The sequence below is a fragment of the Loxodonta africana genome, chromosome 22, assembly GCF_030014295.1.
Source record: "Loxodonta africana isolate mLoxAfr1 chromosome 22, mLoxAfr1.hap2, whole genome shotgun sequence".
NCBI lineage: Eukaryota > Metazoa > Chordata > Mammalia > Proboscidea > Elephantidae > Loxodonta > Loxodonta africana.
Window position 1 is genome coordinate 14,011,099 of NC_087363.1, and position 27,540 is coordinate 14,038,638.

The following is a 27,540-nucleotide window of genomic DNA, read 5'->3' on the forward strand; positions in this document are numbered from 1 at the left end:
GCAACAGCTCAGTTTTCTAACCCGGAAGGCCTGGAGGGGTAAGGACAGGGCAGATAGGGGGTGTGTATACTCTCGGAAGGAGATGTGGTTTTGTGGTTGCTCCTGCTGTCATTTAAAGGAGCACTGGTTCAGCCCAGCCACTTCAGTCTACAGAAGGGTGTGCCCTAGAATGCTGAAGCCGGAGGAGGCAAAAGGACTCGTCCAACAAAGAGTGTTGGCACACTGTCAGGTCCCCTGTCTTGGGTCTGTATCCTTGGGGGATGGGCTTTGGAGTCCATGTCTGTTGAGAAGGACTCTTCGGGTAAAGGAGATCGTGGGGTGGGGAGAGGAAAGGAAGCACGGTGGAAGAATGCCATCAAGTTAGAGAAGGACACATTCTTCCAAAGACCCGAGAAGAAGACACAGGCCCTTGGTTGGCTGTGGGAGGTCCAGGGTCGAGGACAGTTACCACCAGCCCTGTCTTCCCTTCCCGAAGTCTCCAGAGATATGCTGCGGGGTTTCAAGGCTGTGGGAGGAAAGAAGGAAGGAAGGGAGGGAGGAAAGGATGGATAGATGGATGCATAAAAGGTGGATGGATGGATGGATGGATGGATGGATGGATGGATGGATGGATGGATGGATGGATGGATGGATGGATGGACCAACGGATCGATGGATCGGTCGATGGATGGATGGGTCGATGGACGGATGGGTCAATGGATGCCTAAAAGGATGAAGGGAAGGGAGGGAGGGAGGACATACAAGTGAATGGATGAATGAGTGAATAAATCAAATCCTCCAAGTGACATTCCTCTGCTTTCTAATCTCTGCACTTATAAAATGGCATCTCAAATTGAGTATAAAATTCCAGGGGCAGGAATGAAGGAGGGGTGGAGGCAAAGTGGAAAGGAGGAAAATTGCCCCTTTTCATATGGCAGGCAGAAGGAACCAATTGACAGGACGATGATTTGCTCAGTTAGAGATTCCTGTCCCCAATCTTCAGTTTTGTTCATTCTCAGATTCCAGTTTCCGATTTAATTTTCTTCTCTCCACAGGATAACGCTGACCCCAGGCCGCTCTTCACCTGGACAGGATGAGAGCATCAGGTAGGACAGGCTCTGTGGAGCCTAAGGTACAAGTGCAGGGTCTGAACTTGGTTTTGGAATGATTTTTCTGTCAGCAGGGCCCCCCATCCCTGGGCTCAGAGGGATGTGGCTGTTCGCACAGAGCTCTCAACTCTTCAGGCCAGAATCGCAGGAGAAGAGCAGTCCAGGGGAGCCTGGAAGAGTGGGAAAGGCAGCTTCCTGCCTCCAGCCTGAACGGCTTGAGAAACTTCAGAGTAATAGGTCTCACCCGAGGACCTGGACTGCCGAAGCATCTCTCATGTTCCGAGAGCATTCAAGTTCATATTATACTTTTGTATCTTAAAAGGCTGCCTCGAGCCATGAGTCTCCCTGCGTCTCATCACCACTTCCTTGCTCTGCAGGTGTGCTCCGCCTCCTGGCCCTCATCTTCGCTCTGGTCACAACATGGATGTTTATTCGAACCTACATCAGCTTCAGCATGAAAACCATCCGCCTGCCCCGATGGCTGGGTGAGTGGGGCAGGGACTGTGGACGGGAACTGGGGCCGAGCAAACTTTCCTCCCTCCAACCCTGACCCAGGAGACAGCCAGGCAAGGCAGGGTGAGGGTCTGCCTTTGAGTGGGGAGTGGGGGTTGTGGCACGGGGTGAATCTCCAGGCTTCCAGGAAGGCTGGAGCCCACGGGAACAGTGAAGTGTTCCAAAGCCCAGAAAATGTATGCCTGCATTAAGAACTGTGTTGGAAAGGGGATCTCAGGAGGGAAGAGGAAAAGAAGGAAGGACAGGGGACAGGAGAGGAGGAAGGGAGGGAGGGGAGGGAAGAGAAGAGAAGAGAAGAGAAGAGAAGAGAAGAGAAGAGAAGAGAAGAGAAGAGAAGAGAAGAGAAGAGAAGAGAAGAGAAGAGAAGAGAAGAGAAGAGAAGAGAAGAGAAGAGAAGAGAAGAGAAGAGAAGAGAAGAGAAGAGAAGAGAAAACTCCATGTGTTAAGTGGCTTCCACTTGCATTATCTATACCCTCTGCCTGGGACCCTCTTCACACAGCTCTCCCCATGGCCAGCTTCTCCTCAGCCTTCAGGTCTCCACTCAAGGCCACCTCCTCAGAGAGGCCTTCGCTGACCACCCCAGCTGCAGCTGCACCACCCCCCAAGTTTACTTTCTCTCATGTCAGCCTATTTCTTTCAGAGAATCATCCATAACCTGTCAGTATGTTGTTGATTTCTTTGTTTACTTGGTTGTTGCCTGCCTCTGCCCCCTAGAATGTAAGCTTCCTGAGGGTAGGGATTTTGTCTTGTGCACATTCCCCCACCCCCATGTGTCTGAAAGTTTGTCGTACTGTGGGGGCTTGTGTGTTTCTGTGATGCTGGAAGCTATGCCACCAGTATTCAGATACCAGCAGGGTCTCCCATGGAGGACAGGTGTCAGCTGAGCTTCCAGACTAAGACAGACTAGGAAGAAGGACCCGGCAGTCTACTTCTGAAAAGCATTAGCCAGTGAAAACCTTATGAATAGCAGCAGAACATTGTCTGATATAGTGCTGGAAGATGAGCCCCGAGGGTTGGAAGGCACTCAAAAGATGACTGGGAAAGAGCTGCCTCCTCAAAGTAGAGTCGACCTTAATGACGTGGATGGGGTAAAGCTTTCAGGACCTTCATTTGCTGATGTGGCATGACTCAAAATGAGAAGAAACAGCTGCAAACATCCATTAATAATCTGAACCTGGAATGTACGAAGTATGAATCTAGGAAAATTGGAAATCGTCAAAAATGAAATGGAACACATAAACATCAATACCCTAGGCATTAGTGAGCTGAAATGCACTGGTATTGGCCATTTTGAATCGGAAAATCATATATAGCCTACTATGCTGGGAATGACAACTCGAAGATGAATGGTGTTGCATTCATCATCAAAAAGAACATTTCAAGATATATCCTGAAGTACAACGCTGTCAGTGATAGGATAATATCCATACGCCTACAAGGAAGACCAGTTAATACGACTATTATTCAAATTTACACACCAACCACTAGGGCCAAAGATGAAGAAATAGAAGATTTTTATCAGCTGCTGCAGTCTGAAATTGATCGAACATGCAATCAAGATGCATTGATAATTCCTGGCGATTAGAATGCAAAAGTTGGAAACGAAGAAGGATCAGTAGTTGGAAAATATGGCCTTGCTGACAGAAACAATGCCGGAGATCGAATGATAGAATTTTGCAAGACCAACAACTTCTTCATTGCAAATACCTTCTTTCACCAGCATAAACGCGGCTATACACATGGACCTCGCCAGATGGAACACACAGAAATCAAATTGACTACATCTGTGGAAAGAGACGATGGAAAAGCTTAATATCATCAGTCAGAACAAGGCCAGGGGCTGACTGTGGAACAGATCATCAATTGCTCATATGCAAGTTCAAGCTGAAACTGAAGAAAAGCAGAGCAAGTCCACGAGAGCCAAAATATGACCTTGAATATATCCCACCTGAATTTAGAGACCATCTGAAGAATAGATTTGACGCATTGAACACTAGTGACCGAAGACCAGACGAGTTGTGGAATGACATCAAGGACATCATCCATGAAGAAAGCAAGAGGTCACTGAAAAGACAGGAAAGAAAGAAAAGACCAACATGGATGTCAGAGGAGACTCTGAAACTTGCTCTTGAGTGTTGAACAGCTAAAGCAAAAGGAAGAATTGATGAAGTAAAAGAACTGAACAGAAGATTTCAAAGGGCCTCTCGAGAAGACAAAGTAAAACATTATAATGACATGTGAAAAGAGCTGGAGATGGAAAACCAAAAGGGAAGAACACGCTCAGCGTTTCTCAAGCTGAAAGAACTGAAGAAAAAATTCAAGACTCGAGTTGTAATAGTGAAGAATTCCATGGGGAAAATATTAAACTACGCAGGAAACATCAAAAGAAAATGGAAGCAATACACAGAGTCATTATACCAAAAAGAATTAGTCGATATTCAAACATTTCAAGAGGTGGCATATGATCAGGAACCGATGGTACTGAAGGAAGAAGTCCAAGCTGCTCTGAAGGCATTGGTGAAAAACAAGGCTCCAGGAATTGATGGAATATCAATTGAGATGTTTCAACAAACAGATGCAGCACTGGAGGTGCTCACTTGCCTATGCCAAGAAATATGGAAGACAGCTTCCTGGCCAACTGTCTAGAAGAGATCCATATTTATGCCTGTTCCCAAGAAAGGTGATCCATCTGAATGTGGAAATTATAGAACAATATCATTAATATCACATGCAAGCAAAATTTTGCTGAAGATCATTCAAAAACGTCTGCAGCAGTATATCAACAAGGAATTGGCAGAAATTCAGGCTGGTTTCAGAAGAGGACGTGGAACCAGGGATATCATGGCTGATGTCAGATGGATCCTGGCTGAAAGCAGAGAATACCAGAAGGATGTTTACCTGTGTTTTATTGACTATGTGTGGATCATAACAAACTATGGATAACACTGTGAAGAATGGGAATTCTGGAACACTTAATTGTGCTCATGAGGAAACTTTACATAGATCAAGAGGCAGTTGTTCAGACAGAACAAGGGGATTCTGGTTGGTTTAAAGTCAGGAAAGGTGTGCGTCAGGGTTGTATTTTTTCACCATACCTATTTAATCTGTGTGCTGAACAAATAATACAAGAAGCTGGACTATATGAAGAAGAATGGGGCATCAGGATAGGAGGAAAACTCATTAACAACCTACATTATGCAGATGACACAACCTTGCTTGCTGAAAGTGAAGAGGACTTGAAGCACTTACTAATAAAGATCAAAGACCATAGCCTTCAGTATGGATTGTGCCTCAACGTAAAGAAAACAAAAATCCTCACAACTGAACCAATGAGCGACATCATGATAAATGGAGAAAAGACCGAAGTTGTCAAGGATTTCATTTTACTTGGATCTACAATCAACAGCCATGGAAGCAGCAGTCAAGAAATCAAAAGACACATTGCATTGGGCAAATCTGCTGCAAAGGACCTCTTCAAAGTGTTGAAGAGCAAAGATGTCACCCTGAAGACTAAGGTGCACCTGACCCAAGCCATGGTATTTTCAATCGCATCATATGCATGTGAAAGCTGGACAATGAATAAGGAAGACCGAAGAAGAGTTGACGCCTTTGAATTGTGGTGTTGGTGAAGAACACTGAATAGACCATGGACTGCCAAAAGAACGAACAAATCTGTCTTAGAAAAAGTGCGGCCAGAATGCTCCTTAGAGGCAAGGATGGCGAGACTGCGTCTTACATACTTTGGACATGTTGTTAGGAGGGATCAGTCCCTGGAGAAGGACATCGTGCTTGGCAGAGTACAGTGTCAGGCGAAAAGAGGAAGACCCTCAACAAGGTGGATAGACACGGTGGCTGCAATAATGAGCTCAAGCATAACAACGATTGTAAGGATGGCACAGGACGGTGCAGTGTTTCGTTCTGTTGTGCATAGGGTCGCTATTAGTCAGAACCGACTCGACGGCGCCTAACAACAGCAACAACACGTTCCCCCAGAGCAGGTGCTCAGCAAACATTTGCTGAATGGATGAAAAAATGGATGGATGGATGGATGGATGGATGGATGGATGGATGGATGGATGGATGGATGGATGGATGGATGGATGGATGGATGGACGCTGCCTTACATGCATGGTCCCATTGAATCCACACAAATGCCTTATGGAGTGGTCCCTGGCATGGCTGTGGAGTGAACTATGTGTGATATCATAGTTTGGTTTTATGTGTGGTCTGAAAAAACAGAAGCTCAAGGAGATTAAGAAACTCACCCAAGTTCCCCTTGCAGATGTGGGAATAGGAAAAGAAACCCAGGTCTTCCAGGTCCAAACCTTTCCCAGCAAAAGAAGGAAGGAAGGGAAGGGACTTAAACCCCTGGATTTGTCCTCCTTGAGGGCAATGAGTTTATATTAATGCGGGAGGAACAACTCAGAAAAGGAGGGTGAGAATGGTTGCACAACTCCAAGAATGTAATCAATGTCACTGCAACGTACGTGTAGAAATTGTTGAATTGGTCTATGTTCTACTGTGTATATTCTCAACAACAACAATAAAAAATAAAATAAAATAAATTATTTTTAAAAAGTATTTCCAGTGTTCAGGTACTTAAAGGGGTAACGTTCATTTACTTCAGAGGTTGCTAAGCTGGGTCCGCACACCCCACTTTATTATTTAATGCATTAATATGGAAGCACACATATTACTATGGCACAAATTTATTTTTTAATGCTTTATTATGTTTACATATAATTGGTTTCCTTTATAATCCAATCTATTTCACTTTATGCATTTAATAACTTGCAGTCTGTTGGAACAGGAAGTGCTAAGTGTCCCAGGTGGGAATATCTTGTTCTCAGGGAAGTTCGTAGGCTTTTCCAAACTGACGAAAGGGCCCATGGCACAGAAAGATTAACAACTCCTGATTCACCTGGAAAACTAGGCAAGATTCTTTCAGATAGGCGTGACAAACCTCACTCAAACTGGTTTAAACAAAACAGGATGTCTTGAGTCACGTAATTGGGAAGTCCATGGGTATCTGGCTTCAAGCATGGCTGGATCCAAGGGCCCCCCAAAGCCTGTTTCTCTGCATCCCGGGCTCTGCTTGTTACTACCTAAGCTCATTCCATGGGCATATGGCCACCAGATCTCCAGAGGCTCATCTCCTAGCTTAGCTAAAAGAGGCACTTCTCGCTCTCTCAGGGGCATAAATCAACCTAGGGAAGGGCTCTGATTGGCTCTGCTGGGTTCACGTGCCCAGTTCTGGGCCAATCACTGCTGCCAGAGGAATGTAGTATTATAATTTGCCCAGCTTGTGTCACATGCTACTTCTGAGGCCTTGGAGACAGGGGTAGGGGGACTGCAGGATGGACAGCCCCCCTGAGGGACGCATGGAGACTGTGTATGTGTGGGGGCTCCCAAAAAGAGGGGTGTTGATGGACAGAAACCATGTATTCCTTGTTCCTGGAGAGTTCCCTCGCCTGGCATTTCTGTTCCGTCTGGGGGTCCTGCCCTCTAGGTCTTACCACCATTGTGGAAGGAGACCTGACATAGAACCCCAGGCCTCAGCCCCCAACCTCCACCCCACAGGGGGGCCCAAAGTGCTTTTTCCCTAACGAGGTTCTGTCTTCTCTTCCAGAAGGTCCAGCCTCCAAGGAGATCCGTAAGTATCCACTCAGCCCCCCGATTGCTCTAAGGTGAGATGTCCCACAGTCTCTGCTCCTGGATCTACCCAGCCCTCTCCTCCTGTGGCCATGATGGCACTTGAAGCCCCAGAGCCCTGTGGCAGGGGTTTCCTCCTCCCATCCATTCAGGCTGACCCTCTTCCCCAGTCCCCCAACTCCGCTGTCTGCACTGCCCCGCCGCCGACCTCCCTCATCACAGCCCCTGCCCTGCTCCTCCCCTCTCTGAGTCCTCCACCATGGGGTGGCCCATGATCACAGGGACCCCAGCCTTGGCTCATGGTTCCTGCTCCAAGTTACCAGGACAGTGCCAGGTACCACGGGGGGCCCAGCAAACAGAGGGGGTGCTGATTTTGTGTTGGGGTAGAAGTGCCAATGTCCCAAGAAAGGTGGAGAAAAGTTCTCCAGGTTCTGGCGGGGCCACACCTTTTCACAGGGTGGGTCAGAGAAAAGCCTTTCAGCTGTGCCTTGGAGAATAAGGAGGTCAGAGGCTTGTGGAGGAGGGAACGGCCCATGCAAAGACCTGGAGGCAGGAATGCGTGGGCTGCAGTGGAGCCTTGGCTGGAGTGTCAGAAATAGTGAGGGGCAGGAATGCTGAGGTCCTCAAAGCCCTGCAGCATCTGAGCAGAGCTTCAGCAAGGCTCTCAAGGTGTTGAAGAGCTGGAAGGGAGGACGGCAGGATGGCAGTAATGGTGGTAGCGCCTCTGCGTGGCAGATGCTGAACACAACTTCTCAGGCCTCTCACGGTAGCCTCAAACAATCCTAGGTAGGTGCTATAATTATCCCCACTTTATAGATGAAAAGGCTGAGGCTCCGAAAGGTGAGGCCTCCTGGCCAAGGCCACGCAACTCTAAGTGGTGGAGCAGGAGCCAACCTCGCCAGTTACTCCAGAGCCCACCCTCCCAACAACTCTCTGCAAGAGGCACCTCAGACCCCCTCCCTTCCCCACCCAGCATGGTGGTGACTCTGAAGAGAGAGAGATGCCACTCCAAGAACAGGATTCTACCCGACTGAGAAGGGCATGGACACCCCAGTGCGCTGTGGGATTACAGAGAGCAAAGACTGTATGAATGAACACAAACCATTCACCCTCACACCCTCAACCCCACCTTCCTGAAGCCTCCTGAGTCACATTCTGAAGTAGATACAGAGTCACAGCATCTTGGCGCAGAACAAACACTTAGACGTCATCAGCTGAGGGGATGGCAAACCCAAGCACCTGTGCTGCCTTCCACCCTGCCCACTGCCATGGTAGACATCACCCATCAGTCCCAGTATGCCTGCCCTCCAAGCCCATGGTCAGCCTCGGGGGCTTTTCATTAAGCCACTAACAGTAGATCCAAACCGACATTTAAGAGGAAACTTACTTGATAACCTTGATCTGAATCAACCCCCTCATTTTACAGTTGGCAAAGGTAAAGGGAGAGATTTCTGGCAAGTTACACAGCAGGTTAATGGAAGAGCTGAGCCTGGAGCCCGGGTTTTCTGACACCCCTTCCCCACCCCCAGACCAAACCAGCTGACATCAAGTCGACTCTGACCCATGGTGACTCTATGTATGTCAGAGCGGAACTGTGCTCATAGGGTTTCCAACGGCTGATTTTTTAGGGGGAAGTAGATCGCCAGGCCTTTCTTTTGAGGCACCTCTAGATGGACTTGAATCTCCAACCTTTTGGTTAGCAGCAGAGGTGTTAACTGTTTGCACCACGCAGGAACAACCCCCATGTCTAGTGCTCTTGATAACACACCAGCCCCATGCTCTGAGCAACAGAGCCAGGGGTTCTCTGAGGGGGTGGGCCTCATAGAGGCAGCAGGTGGGGGCAGCCCCCTAAGCCAGAGCCCAGAGAACAAACACCCTGCCTTCCAGTGGCTGACACCCCTGGGCATCACCCCCCTTCCTCCAGCAGCTTGACCGTGAAGGCTGGATGGTCAGAAAATCAATTCTGGAAAAGCCTGCTTAAGCCAGCCTGTTGACAAGGGGTTTATCAGACTTAGCTGCAGTTGATTAGGCTCTGGGCAAACTTGGGGGTGGCCCCTGAGGCCTGCAAAAATCCCCCCAGCATAGGTGAGAACCTCCAGTCTCAAAAGAAGAAGACCTCTGCATGAGGAGGCAGGTGGCAGGACAGGGTGCCCTGAGAGACAGTACAGAAGAGAAGCCATGCCCAGACTGAGGACCCCTCCCCAGATCACTCCTCTGCCAGGCAGGGGCCGGTCCTCTCATGGGGGCTTCCATCCAGAGGGCCTTGGGAGGGGAGCTTGGCCCACATCTCCACCCTAGTGTCTCTCCTGAGCTGCAGGCTTGAGGGCCCACTCTCTCCCAACATCCCCTGGGGGTGTCTCCACTCCTGCCCTCTTGCTCTGGGTGGTAATGGCAGGGTGTGAGCTCCGGTTACACCCATTGGGTAGGTATGCTATAGCTAGGGGCAGGGGTCCCATAAGCACTCCCCTCGGATCGTCAGGGCTACCCACCTGGCCGAGGGGACTGAAGTCCAGAGGGGTATCTGGGCGTGAACTGCCTCCATTCCTAGCAAGGGGCTCCTTTTACCCTATCGGAAGGTGCCATGGGCTCAGCAAGTCTTGGCCTGTGGGCTGCGTCCACCCAGAGGAGCACTTTTGCTGATTCACCAAAAGGTACCCTATAGACCCCAGCCTCAGGCTCAGCCTGGCCCGAATGTTCTATGTGTTCATTCAGTGCATGTTTACTGAGCGTGTACTACCTACCACTGAGCCCCAGGTGGTGCAAACCATCACAACGCTCAGCTGCTTATCTAAAGGTTGGTCGTTTGAGTCTGCTCAGAGGCACCTCAGAAGAAAGGCCTGGCAATCTACTTCTCAAAAAAAATCAGTCATTGAAAACCCTATGAGAACAGTTCTACTCTGACCATGTGGGGTCACCATGAGTCAGGATCAACTGGATGGTAATTGGTTTTAACTGCACCAGGGGCAGGGACGATTTAAAAAGATGACAAATGCAAAGTGCCCAGCACCGAGCAAGCGCGTGGCTGTGTAAGCTTCCGTTGGGAAGCCCGTGGGTTTGCTCCAATGCCGGCACTGGCAGAGCCTCAGCCAGGGGTCTGCCAGAGGCTAAAGGGGAGAAAAAGAGAGGTAGAATCACTACTTACCTTTTGCAGGTGAAAACTCCCTAATTCTGCGTTTACCCAACCTTCCCTCGTGGTGCCTTCTGAGCTGTCAGGTGGTGTTAAAAACACGCATTAAGATAAATTATAACCTGCCAAGCCGAAAGTGCAGGTGGCGTCCCAGCTCGCAAGGAGGCCTCGGAGGGCTGAGCAGCTCGCGGCCGTGTATTTGGGTCCTTTGGGTCTGGACAGACTGTCTGACATTCACGGGACTCCTCGGTTTGTCCTGTGGACAACAGCCCTGGGAATCAGAGGGGCCATGTACTGAGTGCTGCTGGGCGGCCAGCACTGTGCTGAGCCGAGAAGGGGAGGGCCAGAGCCACTGGCCTGCTCCTTGCTGTATCCCAGGGCCCAATGCACAGTGGGCACTCAGCAATGTCTGAATGAACGATGAGAACAACAATAGTCCGCGTGTCTGGGCATTAGCCAGTTCTCACTTATTCCTCACAAGAGCCCTGTGAGGAGACACTGTAATTATCCCACTTTACAGATGAGGCAGATGGGGTACAAAGAGGATGAAGGATTTCCCAAGGTCACCAGGCTGGTGAGAGGCATTTCTAACCACCATGCCAGGTGTTGTCAACAGGGCCTCGAGGTGCACAAAGGCTGCTGTGGCCCGAGAGCTTGGTTCCCAGGAGACCCCCTTACTCATGGTGACTCTGATTATTAACCACCACTCATGACACTGCACACGTTTACAGAGGGCCTGCCTTGAGCCAGGATTGTGCCACGATGGGAATCCCAGAATGCTCTATTCTGGGTGATGAAACCCACAGCCCGGCGGCAGGACCTGGGGCGGTGTGTGCTTTGGTGGGGCAGTTTAAAGGGATGTGGAAGCACAGAAAGGGTGGTCAGAAAAGGCTTGTCAGGAGGAGCTAAGTCCTGAGCCTGCTCCCGGCCCTCTCCTCCTACCCCCAACCCCCCTCCCAAGCTGCCCCCTACCTAGGCTGGTCTGTTCCGTCCTCAGGAGTCGTCAAGTCCAAGTGCAGCCTCAGCAAGCCCTGCCCAAAGGACTACTTTGCGTTTAAAATCTGCAGCGGGGCTGCCAACGTCGTGGGCCCTTCCATGTGTTTCGAAAACCAAATGTAAGTGCCTGAGGGGCCCCTTCTTTTCCTTTTCTTTCTTGCATTCGTTCATTTATTGGCAAATTCTGAGGCTGCAGTGGGCAGGCCTGGGAGACTTTCCTCAGACTTCCTCATCCGCTGGGGAGGATGAGCCACAAATAACAATAATCCTAACAGCTTCGGTGTTTTATAGCATCATCTCATTCACTCCTTCTGCGCTGTTATTACCCCTGTTGTAAAGGTGAGGAAATTGAGACTCAGGGTCATCCAGCTAGCAAAAGGCAGAGCCAAGATTTGAACTCAGGTCTGTCTGACAGCCAAACTACTGGGCTTCTCACAGAGATGGCTATAGGGAGGGCTCAGGAATGGCATCAAAGCAGGTATAGACCCAGAATCCAACCTAGATGGTAAAGGCCCTGGGATGGAAGTTCTTCCTACAAAAGAAGCCAGAGGGCAGGGGTTTTGTCAGGATCTGAACCTAACCTCAATTTGCTTAAAAGGCCAGGCCCAAAAGGCCAGAGGCAGCAGGTTTCAGGTCCAGTTTGATTCAGGGGTTCAAACCGTGTCTTCAGAGCTCCTTCTTTTACCCGCCTTGGCTCTGGTTTCCTCTGTCTCTTAGCTCTGGTTTTCCCTACTGCAAATGGGCCTCTCCATGTGGTCATGGAGGGAGACCCCCCGCTGGGTTGATATACTGCCCCAGCCTAGCACCCTACTGGGAAGACAGCATTCCCTTCCAAATTGTCCCTGCAAAAGCCTCAAGACTAGATCTCATTGGCTGGTCTTGGTCACATGACCATGCCTGACCCAATCACTATGGTGCTTCCAGGCCTGGGTGAGAGAGGGCCATCCTGAGAACCACCAGACCTGAGATTAGAGGAAGGGCAGTTCTCTCAAGGAGCTCCAGAAGACAGGGGTGTGAGTGCCAGGCTCCACGTGGGGAATCCAGACTCAGGACAGCAGCAACTCTCTGGGTTCTGCCTTCCTCCAGGTATTCAGGCCTTGCAGCAGGGGGTTGGAGGGGGCGGTGAGATGACACTGCCTCCAACACCACAGAGCCCCAGGCAGGGACCTTCCCTCCTCTCTGAGCGGACTGTTCTGGGCCAAGCAGCCACGAAGCGCTCCTCGGAGAATCCAGCCCACCACTAGCTTCCAGCAGAAAACACATGGCCCAGATTATTCCGTGTGTTTCCTGATGCTTCTACGTTGCGCCGTGTGGGCCCTCTCTCGTCCCAGAGTCGCGAAAGCAGCGTTCTTTCCACACTCGGAGACCAACTGTTGTGTTGTTTTTCTTGTTGTTCTTCAGGATCATGAGCCCTGTGAAAAACAACGTGGGCAGAGGCCTGAACATTGCACTGATCAATGGTGAGCCGCTGGCACACCCCCAGAGGCCCCTCTAGTGCCCACCACACTGTTAGCACTAGGGAGGGTGGGGAGGAGGTTGCACATTCATTCAGCGAACATTGGCTGAGCTTCTACCAGGTGCCCAGGGCTGCGCTGGTGCCCTAGTGCTAGAGAGGGAGCGTGTGGCTGGCCTGTGGGAATGGAAGGTCTAAAGTCCCCTCCTACCCATGTGCTCGGCTGCTAACCAAAAGGTTGGAGGTTTAAGTCCACCCAAAAGTACCTTGGAAGAAAGGCCTGACAATCTACTTCTGAAAAATCAGACATTGAAAACCATGTGGAGCACAGTTCTATTCTGACACACAGGGGGTTGCCATGAGTCAGAATCAGCTTGACAGCAACTAGTTACTGGTTACCCATGATCCCGTTCCATGCCTTTCCATATCCCAGGAGGACTCACTTATCCTAAGGAACATAACCCAATCTCAAGGCCCTCCCAGCCCAAACCACACACATAACGTGGGGTCCGGTGTTGAGCGCATGCCTTCATTCGGGTGTTCGGCAAATATTAACAGCAGCTTCTGTGGTCCAGACCCTGTACAGGCACTGGGGGTCAGCAAGAACTAGGACAGGCCCTGGCCACAGCCCCTGAGGGTGTCTATGAGGTTCACAGACCATCACAATGTGGCGAACATCTACTAAGGAGAAGGAAGCCCAGCAAGCTATAGGAATTGGGATGAGAATTTGGGCAGGGAGGGGGCAGTCAGGGAAGGCTGCCAGAGGGAGGTGATGGCCAGTCAAGGATGAGTAGGGGTTGGCGAAGAGAAAAGTGGGGGTAAGCTCCTTCCAGACAGGGGCAGCAAGGAAGGGAGAAAGGAGGAGAGGGACTCATGGGGTCAACAGAGGGTCCTCCTGGTGGAAACACGGATGTGAGCAGTGGTGAGGGGCCCCACACCCTGCTCAGGAGGGTGGACTTGAAGCTGAGGGCAGTAGGGAGCCACTGTAAGGCTGTGAGCAAAGCATGAGGGGCAAGGCTTGCATTCCAGAAACCTCCTTCCAGTTTGGAGGGGGGGTGCTGAAGGCAGGGAGACCCAGAGGAGGTTCACGGCTTGCTGCCCCTGCATCTCCAAGAGGTGAGGAGGAGGAGGCTGGAGCCTGAAGTAGGTGTGTGGCAGGAGAGGCTGGGTTTGCAGGTGTCAGGAAAGGACTAGCTGGTGTGGCCTCCCGCCAAGGCCTCCCTCTCTCTCTCTCTCTTACATGGGGACAGGGACCAATTCCCTGGCTCTAAGCCACTTCTGGAGCCCTGGTGGCACAGTCTTTAAGGGCTCAGCTGCTAATCAAAAGTTTGGCAGTTCAAATCCACCAGCCGCTCCTTGGAAACCCTAGGGGGCAGTTCTACTCTGTCCTATAGAGTCGCTATAAGTCGGAATTGACTCAACAGCAATGGGTTTGGTTTTTTTGGTAAGCCACTTCCTAGAACAAAGGTCAAGGCAAGGTAGAAAAGGATACAATGATGCTTGGGAGGATGGCAGGCCTGGTGTGCTTTTCATGACCACACTGAGGAGTGGCAAGAAGGGATTGGAACCCAGGTCTACCCAAGCTGGGGCACTTTGCTCCTAGAAGACATTTCCCCCTCCACCAAGGAACCCTGCTGAGTCAGAGGGAGGTCATGGTTCACAGCAGAATGGGGCGCTGCCTGGAGGAGTGTCAGGGGGCAGCCTTGGCCAGCTTCCTGGGGGCCTGAGAAAGGCTCAGGCAGGGAGGGGCAGGAGGACAAGAGCCGAAGCCCGTTTCACTCTAGCCTTCAGAAGGTGGCTGTTGGAATGATGGTCCTACAGTCCTGGGTTCCTTCCTGTAGGGAGAGGTGTGGCTGTTCAGGCTGGTCTCCACACACTGTGGCAAATACCAGAGCCCAGAAGACTGGAGGGGCCTCAGCTTATTATATTCACTGTTCCCAGCAGTCTTCACTCACCCCGTGGTGCAGAGGGGCAGGTAATGGCTCCAGCTGCAGCCAGCCTGGCTGAAATCTGTTGGGTTTCTCTTCCCCCAAATGCACCACTGCCTGAGAAAACCTCTTTGAATATCCTCCTCTTTATCTCCCACAAAGCCACAGGATAAAAATAACCATCAATGACAACAGGAGTTAACATTTATTAGGTGCTTAATGTGTGCTAGCCATCTCACTTACTCTGCACACAGTGCTAAAATGGAGCCGTGCTCAACATCCCCATTTTCCAGGTAAGAATTGGAAGCTCAGAGAGGTTAAGCAACTTACCCAAGGTCACACAGCATCATGTAGATTTAAATCCAGATTAGGCTGACTCCAAGTGTTAATTGCTCAGTTGAACTACCTGCCAAACCCACTGCCATGGAGCCGATTCCAACTCATTGTGACCACACAGGATTTCCAAGGCTGTAAATCTTTATGGAAGCAGAGGGCCGCATCTTTCTCCAGGTGCGCCTGAACCGCCAACCTTTCAGCCACCTGTTGACCGCTTTACCCACTGCACCACCAGGGCTAGCACTATCTACGAGCATATTTGCAGCATCTACCAGCTGTGGGGAAGCCTGACAAATCACTCCGAGGGCCTCAGAGACCCCATCTGTGTAATGAGCCAGAAGCACCAAAGGCTTGATAAGAAGACAGAAGGTTGAGGCGTGAAGTCTGCGTGTGCCTTCCACCCCTAGACTCATTTTGATAAAAACGAGCGGGGTTCATCTCTCCCCTCACAGCCTTAGATTGGGGATGACTGGCAGGATCCGATCCCTAGTTCTTAACATTCAAGGGGCCAGAGCATCAAGAGGAACTGTTCAAACTACGCTCCACCCCCACTCCCACCCCGCCCCTACCCCCACTCCCACCCCGCCCCTAAGCCCCACTCCCACCCCGCCCCTAAGCCCCACTCCCACCCCGCCCCTAAGCCCCACTCCCACCCCGCCCCTAAGCCCCACTCCCACCCCGCCCCTAACCCCCACTCCCACCCCGCCCCTACCCCCACCGTTTCAGAAAAACAGAAACAATCATAAAAGCAGTTTCAGGGCTTCACAGGCCCCCTTTCAAGGGCCCCAGATGAAGCTCCCCAAAGGGTTTGAACGCTGCGTGACTCTGAGAATCCTGGAGGGGTTGCAAGGTGAGCCTGCTCCCCTCCCCCAAGCAGAAGAGCTACGGTGACTTTGAGGGTACAGCCCCCAGTTTCTGGAATCCACAGAGGCAATGTAGAGCGCGATTGCCTCTGCAACACCTCCATCTAGTGGCCGCGAGGGAGAACTGCAACTTGCTTGCAGCACACCCGTTCCTGAAGGATTTGGGCCCTTTAACTCCTCACCAGTGGGCTCAAAGCATTGCAGCGTTTGAGAGGATGGTGTTTCCTTCTGTTGTACACAGGATTGCTGTCAGTCGGAACCGACTCCACGGCACCTAACAACAACAACCCTTCGCCAGGCAAAACCCACAAACACAACTCAAGATTACTGAACTCAGGGAAACTGAGTAACGTTCAGCCCACAGCAAATCCCTTTGTCTTCAAGAGCTTGAGAATCCAAATTGCAGGTTTTCTGTTTAGGTGATACTAATGTATAGGTCAGTGGTTAAGAGCTACACATGCTAACGAAAAGGTTGGCAGTTAATTCCACCAGCCACTCCTTGGAAACCCTGTCCAAAGGATCACTTTGAGTCAGAATCGACTCCTCTGCAACGGGTTTGGTTTTTTCCTTAATGTGTATGTGAGGAGCCCTTGTGGTGAACTGCTAACCAAAAAGTCGGCTGATCAAACCCACCAGCCTGGCTCCATGGGAGAAAGATGTGGCAGTCCGCTTCCGTAAAGATTGCAGCCTTGGAAGCCCTTTGGGTCAGTGCTCCTCTGTCCTATAGGGTCGTTATGAGTTGGAATTAACTCGATGGCAATGGGCTTTTTGGTTTAGTGACATTTAGAGGTCCCTGGGTGGAGCGAAAGTGTTGTGCTTGGGTATAATCAAAGGCTGGCAGTTGCAGTGGCACCGTGGAAGAAAGACCTGGAGATCTGCTTCCACAAAGATTACAGCCCAGAAAACCCTGTGGAGGAGCTTTACTCTGTAACACATGGGTCGCCACCAATCAGAGTCAACTCTACAACAGCAGATCTTTTGGGGATGATGATGATTTGCTCTTTTTGTTATTTTTGGCAGCTAAAATTTATCTTGCATACTTACTATACATTTTAAATACAACTTATTGAATTCATACGATCCATTGTATGGATACAAAAACAGAGGTTAGCGTGCTAAGTCCCATGTTAGGGAGTGCAGGACAGAACAAGGACCCAGACTGCTCAGATTCCGTTCTCTTCCAGAATCCCTCAGCCATGATGTTCTCGTGCCTCTCAGACCAGACCAGCAGTTACTGGGTGCCTGCATGCTTTCACCAGGAGCTGGTTTTATTCTGTTATTGTTATATGTCTAATCCTTAAACACACAACCCAAAGAGTAGCCATTTTCAGCAAAATGACAGGCAGGCTGACATATCGCAGGCAATGACAACTCTACCCCCTTAAATCCTTAGGATCTGTGGGAACGATGCTGAGACACAGCTACTTCGACATGTACTCTGGAGGTAGGTGCTTCTTTTGGCCCTGAAGTCACAGGGTGGGCTGAGATCTTTCCTGTATGGGAGCCATGGAGGCGGAGGTGTTGACACTTGCTTCTATGGGAGACAAACAGAAAGAGGTGCTTTGGGGGTTAAGAGTCCTGCTGCCTTTGAAACTCTTTCCTCCTTTCATAGTTTAAGCTCTCCCTGACGCAGATCCCCGAGACAAAGATTCCAGTGCAATGGTTTATTTGGGAGGTGGTCTCAGGAAACGGCAGTAGGGGAGAAGAAAGGAAAAGAGGGAAGCCAGTAGAGAGTGTGTTATCAAGTCATTTACCACATGAACAACAAGGGCTCCATCCCGCTGGGGAACTCAGGAGCCAGTGTTGACCACATACCTCAGAGATATCTCAGTCTGGTCCAGGGATCTGCGGTGCCCATCCTTGTAATTCCTCGGGGCTTCCAGCACTTATAGCCTGCCTTGAGGGCAGCAAAGTGGGATCCAGAGAACAGAAAAAGCCCTCTGGCAAAGGAATATGGGCGCTGGCAGTCGGAGGACAGGCATGGGTGAACTGAAGTCCCAAGGACAAGGGCACCCCAGCTGCTATACCCACTCAAGCTCAGGTAGACAGAGGGTATTTTATTTTAAGGTCACCAGGGCCTCTTGTGGGCCAGGGAGGGGACAAAGCCAGAAAGGACAACTCTCAGGCTCTGAGCTCTCTGCATCTTTCTGCAGATTTCTTTTCTTCTCACTCTGTACAGACATGCTTTTGAGCTTCTCTGTGCACATGGCCACATGTGGCCACGCCGGCCCCAGGTCTTAGAAAGTTGCTGACCCTTCCTCTTAGCACAACCCAGCAGAACAGGGCACTGACCTGGAGTTCCGGGCATCTAAGTTTCTACCAGCAGCTTCCTCACCAACCAGACACCTGGCACAGCCATGGACAAGAGAAGGAGTCTCACCCTCCTGGCATCTTCCAAAAGTGGTGGGATCAGCCCCAGACCCCAGATGCCAGACCACTGCTCCACTGGCAACCTAGCCTCCCTCTGGTCCAAGGAGCCTCAACAAGTGGCAGCCCAGAAGGGTCCCTGCGCTTTGCAAACAGGCAGAGACCCAGGCCCTGCAACGACTGGTTCCCCTCGTGACAGATGAACTGAGCTCCTGCACCTTCTTGGGGCCGAGCTGGGCTCAGTTTCCCTTCCATCTACCTGAGACCAGCTCTAATCTCGGCAGAGCACTTGTGACCTCTGACTCCAGACAGCTAGTCATAGTGGAAAGCTGTGCTGCCCCCAAACAGCTAGGTTTCCTCTCTCCAGAGTCCCCGTATTTGCCTCAACCCCCACAAAAAACCCACCTAAATATGTGAGCCCGAGTGGAGAAAGTCACCAGACAGCCAAGGCTGGGGTGTCCTCTCAGCTTCACAAAGGAAGCTGCTGACACGTGAGAAACAGGGATCTGCTATCAGAAACCACACCTGGGGGGTGTTTTGCAAGCTGGTCTGCATCTCACCCTCACAGACAGTCAACTGGGCCCCTGGGCTGAGCTGAGATGCCCAAGGGTCCCCCTCTGCCCTCCTTCAGCCCCATCCCACCTCTTGGGTAAGGAGTCTGCAGGATGGGGGCATGTGCCAGCCTGGAGCCTGCATCCAGGGCCCATGCAGGCCTCTCCCCAGGGGTGTCCTCTGAGCTCACCCCTAGGATGGGGGTTGGGGGCACTGATACAGAATGGGGGGCTGTGAATGGAGCTCACAGGCAGACTGGGGTGCCCACATGCTAACATGCAAGGCCACTGGGGCATGACCGAACTGAGGACAGGTGAGAAGGGAAGGGGGTGAACCAGGGACCTTCATTTGCTCTCCTAATGGGCCCTGCAGATGACAGCCTTCTGTGAAAGCCCCAGTCTCTGGAGTCAGAGACTTAGGGCTGCAGACCTGAGGAAGTGGCACCTCTGAGCCTCAGTTTCTTCATCTGTAAAACAGAGGTAATGATAGTGTCCCCTCAGAAGATGGGTGTGAGGAATAAATGATATCCTGCAATCTTTGGTGTCAAAGGGCCCGTCTTGGCTGCTGGAGGGGCAGCAGTTTAGTCTTCTCTCTTCCCTTTCCTCCTTCCTTCACCCCATCCAGATGATTCCAAAGCAGCGAGTTCCGCTGTCAGAATGAAAGGGGAAAAAAGATGAAACCTCACATGAACTTGGATGTAGCCATGGGCGATGGGGAACCCGTAACAGAAGTATTTTGAAAACAAGTTGCCCCTTTCCACAGGAAACAAAAGAGACAAATGATTTTTTTAAAGTGAGGTAGTGATTAACAGAAGGTACACTTTATTTTTTCCAAATATGCACTGTCCATCCCAGAAAAGAGCCAGATCTTAATACCTGCAAACAGCTCAAACAAAACATGGTTACTTTAAGATGGCAACTTAATAACAACAACTTTTTGTCTTAAAGGCTCAAGAGCCATTTCATTAAAAGAGCTGCTGTGAAGGAGCTCTGGTGATGCAATGGTTAAGCACTCAGCAGCTAACCAGAGGTTGGCAGTTCAAATCCACCCAGCGGCAACTCGGGAGAAAGACCTGGTAATCTACTCCCATAAAGGCCTATGAGGCAATTCTGCTCTGTCACACAGAGTCGTTATGAGTCGAAATTGACTCAGCAGTACCCAGCATATAGCAAATGTATAAACACAACGAAAATAAAAGCACTGCATGGTGACTGTTTGGAGGCCTCTGTGTTACTGAGGTGGTCAGTGGCCAACCTTGTGGACTATTGATTCTTCCTCTAGGTCTGAGGGATCCCCATGGGATTCCTAATGATCAGGGCAGCTTCATGGGCAGTCACACAGGGCCCCACACTTAAGAGAGCCCCATGCTGTCATGGTCTGGAAATTTCTTAATTGTCTTTTAACAATAGGCCTGCATTTTCATTTTTCACTGGGCCCCTCGAGTTATGTAGTGGATCCTGCTAATAATATTAATTCCATTATAGTGTGCTTACTGTTTGCTCAGAGTCATCACATTGGATCTTTACAAAACTGCTATGAACAGGGCTATCAATCATCCTCATTTTACAGATATGGCCCATGCTTTAGCCACTAACCTAACCTTTCCCCACTTTAGTCATTCAGGAGCCTCCTTCACAAATCATGCCATATTCAGTACCACCTGCATTATTACTGTTTTCCTTTAAACCAACTCCTTTTTTACCTAAACAAATATATTTTTAAAGGAAACTGAAACACTACCGTAAGTAAAAACTAAGTAGAAAGCCATTATCCCTTGTTTTGCAGAGAAAAAAAAAAAAACAAAACAAAACCTGCTGACATCAAGTCAATTCCAACTCATAGCAACCCTATTGAACACAGTAGAACTGCCCCATAGAGTTTCCAAGGAGTGCCTGGTGGATTTGAGCTGCTGACCTTTTGGTTAGCAGCCGTAGCTCTTAACTGCAATAAATGCAACAGGAACAAATCAGTGTCCTCAAAGCAAGCTGATGCGTTCCCCACATGCTGAGCCCAAGGTCTGCTCTCTGTTAAATGGAGAGATTAGCAAGTTTAAGAAGTGTTAAAGATACAGAAACACCAAATAGAACCTTGCTCGTTGGTGTACACAGGAGAATTGAAGGAAACTAGTGTTCCCTCCAAGGAGCCTGGTGGCACCGTGGTTAAGCTCTCAGCTGCTAACTGAAAGGTCAGCGGTTCAAACCCACCAGTTGCTCTGCTGAAGAAAGATGTGGCAGTCTGCTTCCAGAAAGATTAAAGCCTTGGAAACTCTATGGAGCAGTTCTACTCTCTCTGTCATATAGGGTCACTAGGAGTCAGAGTCAGCTCGACAGCATCAGGTTTAGGTAATGTTCCCTCAAAGAGCCCTGGTGGCTCAATGTTAAGTGCTCAGCTTCTAACTGAAGTGTCAGTGATTGGAACCCACCCAGCAGCACTGCAGGAGAAAGATCTGGCAATCTGCTCCCGTAAAGATTAAAACCTGTTGCCATCAAGTTGATTCCAACTCGTAGCAACCCTATAGGACAGAGTAGAACTGCCCCATGAGGTTTCCAAGACTGTAATCTTTACAGAATCAGACTGCTATATCCGAGGAGCAGCTGGTGGGTTTGAACCGCCGAGCTTTCAGATAGCAGCCTAGCACTTAACCACTGCTCCACAAGGGCTCCTTCCCATAAAAAGCACACGTAGGAAACCCTATGGGGCGGTTCTGCTCTGTCACACGGGGTCACCATGAGTCAGAATCGACTTGATGGCACTCAAAAACAATGTTCGTTCTCTGAGATTGTGGTCATCTGAGGTCATGTGGGTATACCCTCTAAAGTCCCCACAGCCAGCCTGGGCTGCTGAGCAGGGAGGAGGGGGCAGAGAGGGTGCACAAAAAGCTCAGGGCTTTCTGAGAGATGGCTGTGCTGGGCCCCTGGGAGGAGGCCCACAGAGGTCCTCTAGACCAGTGGGTCTCAGCCCTGCTGCACATTAGAATCACCCAGCAACTTCACATTCCAGTGTCCAGAACCCTCCCAGACCACCTAAAAGAGGGTCGCCTCGCTCCACGCACTCTACCCCACGAGCCCTCCCCCCAGGCCAGGGCCGCAGGAGCCCTTCCCCAGGCCAGGGCTGCAGGGAGCCCTCTTCCAGGCCACTCCTATTATCCAGGGTCTAGAAGAGAATGACCAGCAGTCATTTCTCCTAAACGACCAGCACCTCGTTTTTCTCCCTCTGCAGACCCCAATGAACTGGTGAAATTCCTTAAGGAAATTTCAGGGGACATGCTGGTGCTGGTGGCCTCCTATGACGACCCGGGCACCAAGTAAGTGGGAAACACGCTTTCCAGCCCTGCACCCCTTTGCTGCTCTTCTGCGTCTCCACCTTCTGGCAGTTGAGCCTCAGGAAATAGTCACGTGCACACAGACGTGTTCTGGGGTGTTTGTCACAGCCTGGGTTGCTGCAGTGAAGAGCCAGGAACTATCTCCCTGTCCAGCGATAGCTAACTGTTTATGTAAATGCTGATGTGTTGCCCTATATGATATACTACGATGTCAGGGGCCCTGGTGGTGCAGTGGTTAAGCACTCAGCCGCTAACCCAAAGGTCAGTGGTTCAGACTCACCCAGCGGCTTCTTGGGAGAAAGACCTGGCGATCTGCTCCCTTAAAGATTGTTGTTGTGTGACATTGAGTCGATTTTGGCTCACAGTGACCCTATAGGACAGTAGAACTTCCCCATAGGGTTTTCAAGGTTGTAAATCTTTCCAGAAGCAGACTGCCACATCTTTCTCCTTCGGAGCAGCTGGTGGGTTAGAACTGCTCACCTTTCAGTTAGCAGCTGAGCACTTAACTACTGAGCCACCAGAGCTCCTCTCCTGTAAAGACAACAGCATACAAAATCCTGTGGGGCAGTTCTACTCTGTCACATGGGGTCTCTATGAGTTGAAGTCAACTCAGCGGCACTTAACAGCAAATGACAGAATACATGTTATACGTACATAAATTATGGTATACTGCAGCAAAAACGATGATTTAGAAAACATTTAAGGACATGAAAAAAATGCTCATCCTTTAGGGTTAAGTCAAAAAAAGAAGGTTACAAAACAGTTGGTATGATCCCACTGTGCATGGAAAAATAGATGGGGGAAAATAAATTGTTTACCATGAGTCCATCAGGAGTGGGACTGTGAGTACTTTTTAGTTACTTCTCTGTGATTTTCCATATTTTTTAAATGAGCACGTAGTATATTTGTTACCAGAAAAGGAAGTGTTTCATCACCTCTCCAGCCCCATCCGAGTCCCCCTGCAGGAGGGAAAGGCTTGGGACACTTCCACCCTTGTTCTGACTGAGTGCAACGGAGCACCACAGGCTCCACCCAGGTGTCTCTGGAGGGCGGAGGAGAGCAAGGCGTGACCTTCTGAACCTTGTCCTCCTCCATCCCACCCCCTGGTTCCCTGTTGACCCACTGTGACGTCTCCTGTCCTCTGCAGAATGAATGATGAGGCCAGGAAGCTCTTCTCCAACTTGGGGAGTTCCTACGCAGAGCAGCTTGGGTTCCGGGACAGCTGGGTCTTCTTGGGGACCAAAGACATCAAGAGTAAAAGTCCATTTGAGCAGGTAGGTTCCTGGCCCCCTCCCAGCCCCAGAGAAAGACAAGATGTGGGGGTAAGGAAGACACTCACCCCTAAACCTGTTGCTATCAAGTCGATTGTGATTCATGGTGACCCCATGTGACAGAGTAGAACTGCCCCATAGGGTTTTTTTGGCTATGGTCTTTATGGGAGCAGATCACCAGGTCTTTCTCCTGTGGGACCTCTGTGTGGGTGTGAACCACCAACCTTTTGGTTAATAGTCAGGTGCAAACCAATTGCATCACCCTAGAACCCTGACACTCACTCGCCACTGGGCTAATTGCGGGAAGGAATCTCCACACAGGCGGGATGGGGAGACCACCAGGTGTCATTCACATCAGTGGTCAGGGTCATCTGACTGGCCAGTCCCCCAGCAGGGAGCTGCCTTGACTGTGTCGCAAAGACCTGGATCATGGAGAAATGCATATGTGTATAGATAAACCAGAAAACCAAACCTGCTGCCGTCCAGTCGATTACAACTCATAGTGACCCTATAGGACAGAGTAGAACTGCCCCGTAGGGTTTCCGAGGAGCGCCTGGTGGATTCGAACTGCCAACCTTTTGGTTAGCAGTCAAACTCTTAACCGCTGTGTCACTGGGGTTTCCTATGTATAGATAAGAACCTAAAAAGGGAGGAAGGAAAGGAGGAAAGAAGGACGAAGAAAAGTGAGGCTTGGAACAAAAAGAAAGGAACACAGTGAGGGAGCCTGCGTGATGGGGGAGGGGGAGCCGCAGCAGGGGGCAGGACCCCGGCCTCTGGTCCCAGCTGTGCTGTCAGCCAAGCCCCTCTACCTCTAGGCCTCAGTCTCCCCACCTGTAACGGGGGAGAGGGGGCTTGGACCAGGTGGGCTCTGAGGCCCCTTAAATCTCCCTGTGGAGAGGGCGCTCATGGCCCAGAGGGGACTCAGAGGAGCATCCTGGGCTAGTGGAAGGAGCCAGGAAGGGCCCCTAGTATGGGGCCCACAGGCATTACCTGGGGAGCCCTGGACAGAGGGGGCCTTCAAGGTGCCCAGATGTGCATTTTGAGGGGTACCCATAGGAGGAAGGAGAGACTCAGCCAAGGGCGGAGGCCCCGGGAAGTGCTGTGCCTTCTCCCCTTGTCCAGCAGCCCCCATCTGTGCACCCGCAGCACTTCTGAAACTGGGGAACTGGCCAGGCTGTCCCAGGCAGGAAGCAGGCTGGTCTTTAGGTGAGAACACCCCAGCTCTGTCCAGATCCCAGGACAGGCGCTGAGGGTCAACGCTCCCGACACACAGGACCACTGGGGAGAGCGGATCTGCCCTGAAGGCGGTGGAGCCAGGGGTGCTTAAGCAGGGGGGGATACCATCAGACAGGGGATAAGGAAGTCAGGCACTCAGCAAGCGCTTGCTCTGTGCAGGCACGGCTCGGCGTCCCATGTGCAGGGTTTATTTCACACTCACAACGAAGCAGGTGCGGTTGTTATCCCGCATCTTAGTTCACCAGTGCTGCCATAACACAAACATCACACGTGGATGACTTTATAGAACAGAAATTTATTTCCTCACAGTTCTAGAACCTAAAAGTTCACCTCCAGGACTTTGGCAGCCACCCAGAACACCCCCTGATTCCTGGTGGATCCTCTCTGGCATCTGTCTTTCCCAGTGTGTGGGCGTCTGTGTCCAATCCGCCCCTTTTATAACCTGGAAGTGAGGAGGTCTGGGGCACACCCTACACTGGTCTCATTAACTACATTAACTACACTGGTCTCATTAATGTAACAAAGAATACCCTGCTTCCAAACAGGATCACATCCACAGGTGTGGGGTTAGGATCCCAGCTCCTTTGTTGTGGGAACACAATCCAGCCCATGCCCATTGCATTTTACAGCTGAGGGACCGGAGACTTGGAGAGGTGTTAACCAGCTTGCTCAGGGCTCAGAGCTACTCGGTCATGCTAAGGCCTTTCTACTCCAGGCCTGTGGCCTCCGCAGACTTTCTGCCTTTATCCTTTCAAAACGGCATCTCCAGCTGAGCCTGGGAACACACTGAGGCAGGGAGGGGCCGATGCCAGAAGCAGACAACAGGGGCTGGGGGGTGAGGGAGGCTGTGGGAAGGCAGGGAAGGCAGAGGAGGGCTGGTCCGTCCCCCTGAACTCCAGGGAGGAGGGACACGGATTGGAGAGGAAGGACTTTTGCTCTGTCAATTTTGGCCTGGTTTGTATGTGTTTACAAAGATGTCATGGACTCAACACCAGCTGCTTTTTTTACTCAGGGAATTATAAATACCTTAAGGGAAAAAAAAAAGGAATAATACTGTGTGGCCTGTGCTAAGGAGAAAGCGGGAGCACTCTCAGCTTGTACACTCCGGGGAGAAGGCACAGCCAGGGGCAGTTGGGCTCTAGAAGGTCTAGGGGGTGAGGCAGGAGGGTAGGACCCTTGTAGAAGTGGTTTGGGGCCACACTGCCGGAGCAAGCACCGTTCTTCCTTGAAGTGGAGCTTCCAGACCCATAAACCCTGGGCCACAACAGCAAATAAAAATACACAACTAAGGAGATCACCCGACAGGGACCCACCACCCAGAAATGAACCAGAGACCTCGGTGTGATTAAAACCAATGTGCCCTTTGCTCCCACACGTGGGAGCTAGGTTTTAGAGAAGCAGAATCCAGGTATTTTTTTCTTCTTAAGAGTCAGCCACTATTATTCCAATAGTAGATTTTAGCATTGCCTTCTTTGCTTCTACAAGTAAAGCTGTGGGACCATCAGCTTAAGCATTTAAACACAGTCTTAACTGATTTTAGTGTTTTTATGTATTTATTATTACACAGTGGCTCTACCACATACCAACTGTGGGGCAATAGGCAGTGCCTTTGGCTCCCTGTACCTCTCTTTCCCCATCTGTAGAATGGGCCGATAATAGCATGCATGTCTAGGGCTGTTGTGAGGATTAAATAGACAAGGCACTTAGAACAGTGCTAGGCACAGAGCAAGCACTCAGAAATCACCAGGATTCTTCTTTTGATTGTCATTATTATTGTTGTTATTTGGGATGTCTTAGAGGCCGGTATAGGACTGCGGGAGAGGGACTAAAGCTGTCCAAGCCTCTTCTACCCCCAACCTCCACACATGGTTCCCCATCCCATCTCTGAGACTTTGGACAAGTTGCATTCCCTCTCTAAGCCTCGGTTTACTCATCTGTGAAATGGGATAGCAGTATCCAACACCTCCTTCCCAGTGGGGTGATGGCAAGGATGAAGTGGGTGAAGGCATTTAGGTTTTACTGCACAGTGCAAACCAGGTGTGCGTCTTCACCCGCCTCCCCCAGTGCTGATGTGTCTCTCTCCTTCCTCTCTAGTTCTTAAAGAACGACCCCAAAACAAACAAATACGAGGGATGGCCGGAGCTGTTAGAGCTGGAGGGCTGTGTGCCACGGAAGGTATATTAGGGCCTCTGACTCCTCCTGGGCCCAGGGCCTGAAGAAACTGCCTGACCTAGGAGTCGGAGCCGGGGATGGCTGTGGACTAGACTGGCCGAGCAGACTGCGGAAGAGAAGAGGGGAGCGGCTGTTGATGGTTGCTACACACCATAACAAGCGTCCCCCTCTGCGGAAACAAAACTCTGCTGCTGGGCTGAGATGTCCTGCCCAGGAGGTGACCAGCCTCAGAGGGCCCTTCTATAACCAGCCGTCCACTGAGAGAACAGGTGTGCTTCGCGTCAGGGCTGCTGACTGTCGTCCCGAGGACGGACTGGCCACACTCGACCAACATTAAATTTTATTTGTGCTGATTTTCAATGAACTTTCTGACCATTGAAGTTGCAGTGTTTCTCCCTGGGATTGAACTAGTCTAAGACTCAGTTCACTTGGGTCGCAGGCTAGACAGATCAATGACAGCTTCAGGCCCATCGTTAGGCTGTCGGTTTCATAGTGATTTCGATGAGGTGTGACAGAATCCCTGGTCCCCAGCACAATGTACCAGATGTATAGGAACAGAGGGAGTCAGGGGGTAGGGCCCGGAGAATATTGTCACGACCTGCTGTTTGAATGAAAGTTGGCAAAAATCAAAGCTGGAGAGTAGAGCAAGGGGGAAGAGCTGAGA

The 27,540-nt window shown here is 50.7% G+C and overlaps 1 protein-coding gene across 3 annotated transcripts; it reads left to right on the top strand.

Moving 5' to 3' along the window:
- FAM3D (FAM3 metabolism regulating signaling molecule D) lies at positions 1-27,219 on the top strand. Of its 3 annotated transcripts, none has more exons than XM_064274296.1 (9): positions 1-1,085; positions 1,466-1,573; positions 7,231-7,254; positions 11,378-11,495; positions 12,778-12,836; positions 17,350-17,400; positions 22,095-22,179; positions 23,345-23,471; positions 26,799-27,219. In XM_064274296.1, exons 1-9 carry the CDS (start codon positions 1,073-1,075, stop codon positions 26,886-26,888), a joined length of 675 nt encoding a protein of 224 aa, XP_064130366.1. In that variant the 5' UTR covers positions 1-1,072; the 3' UTR covers positions 26,889-27,219. The 3 variants fall into 3 exon arrangements, with proteins under 3 accessions (XP_064130366.1, XP_064130365.1, XP_064130364.1); XM_064274295.1 differs by lacking the exon at positions 26,799-27,219 and having other exon boundaries at positions 1-243; positions 1,035-1,085; positions 23,345-23,635; XM_064274294.1 differs by lacking the exon at positions 26,799-27,219 and having other exon boundaries at positions 23,345-23,635.
- The last annotated feature ends 321 nt before the right edge of the window (positions 27,220-27,540 follow it).

Coding starts and splice junctions, on each gene's coding strand:
- FAM3D (XM_064274294.1), top strand. Junction 1,574..7,230: donor CCGCCTGCCCCGATGGCTGG/GTGAGTGGGGCA, acceptor CTTCTCTTCCAG/AAGGTCCAGCCTCCAAGGAG. Junction 22,180..23,344: donor TATGACGACCCGGGCACCAA/GTAAGTGGGAAA, acceptor TGTCCTCTGCAG/AATGAATGATGAGGCCAGGA.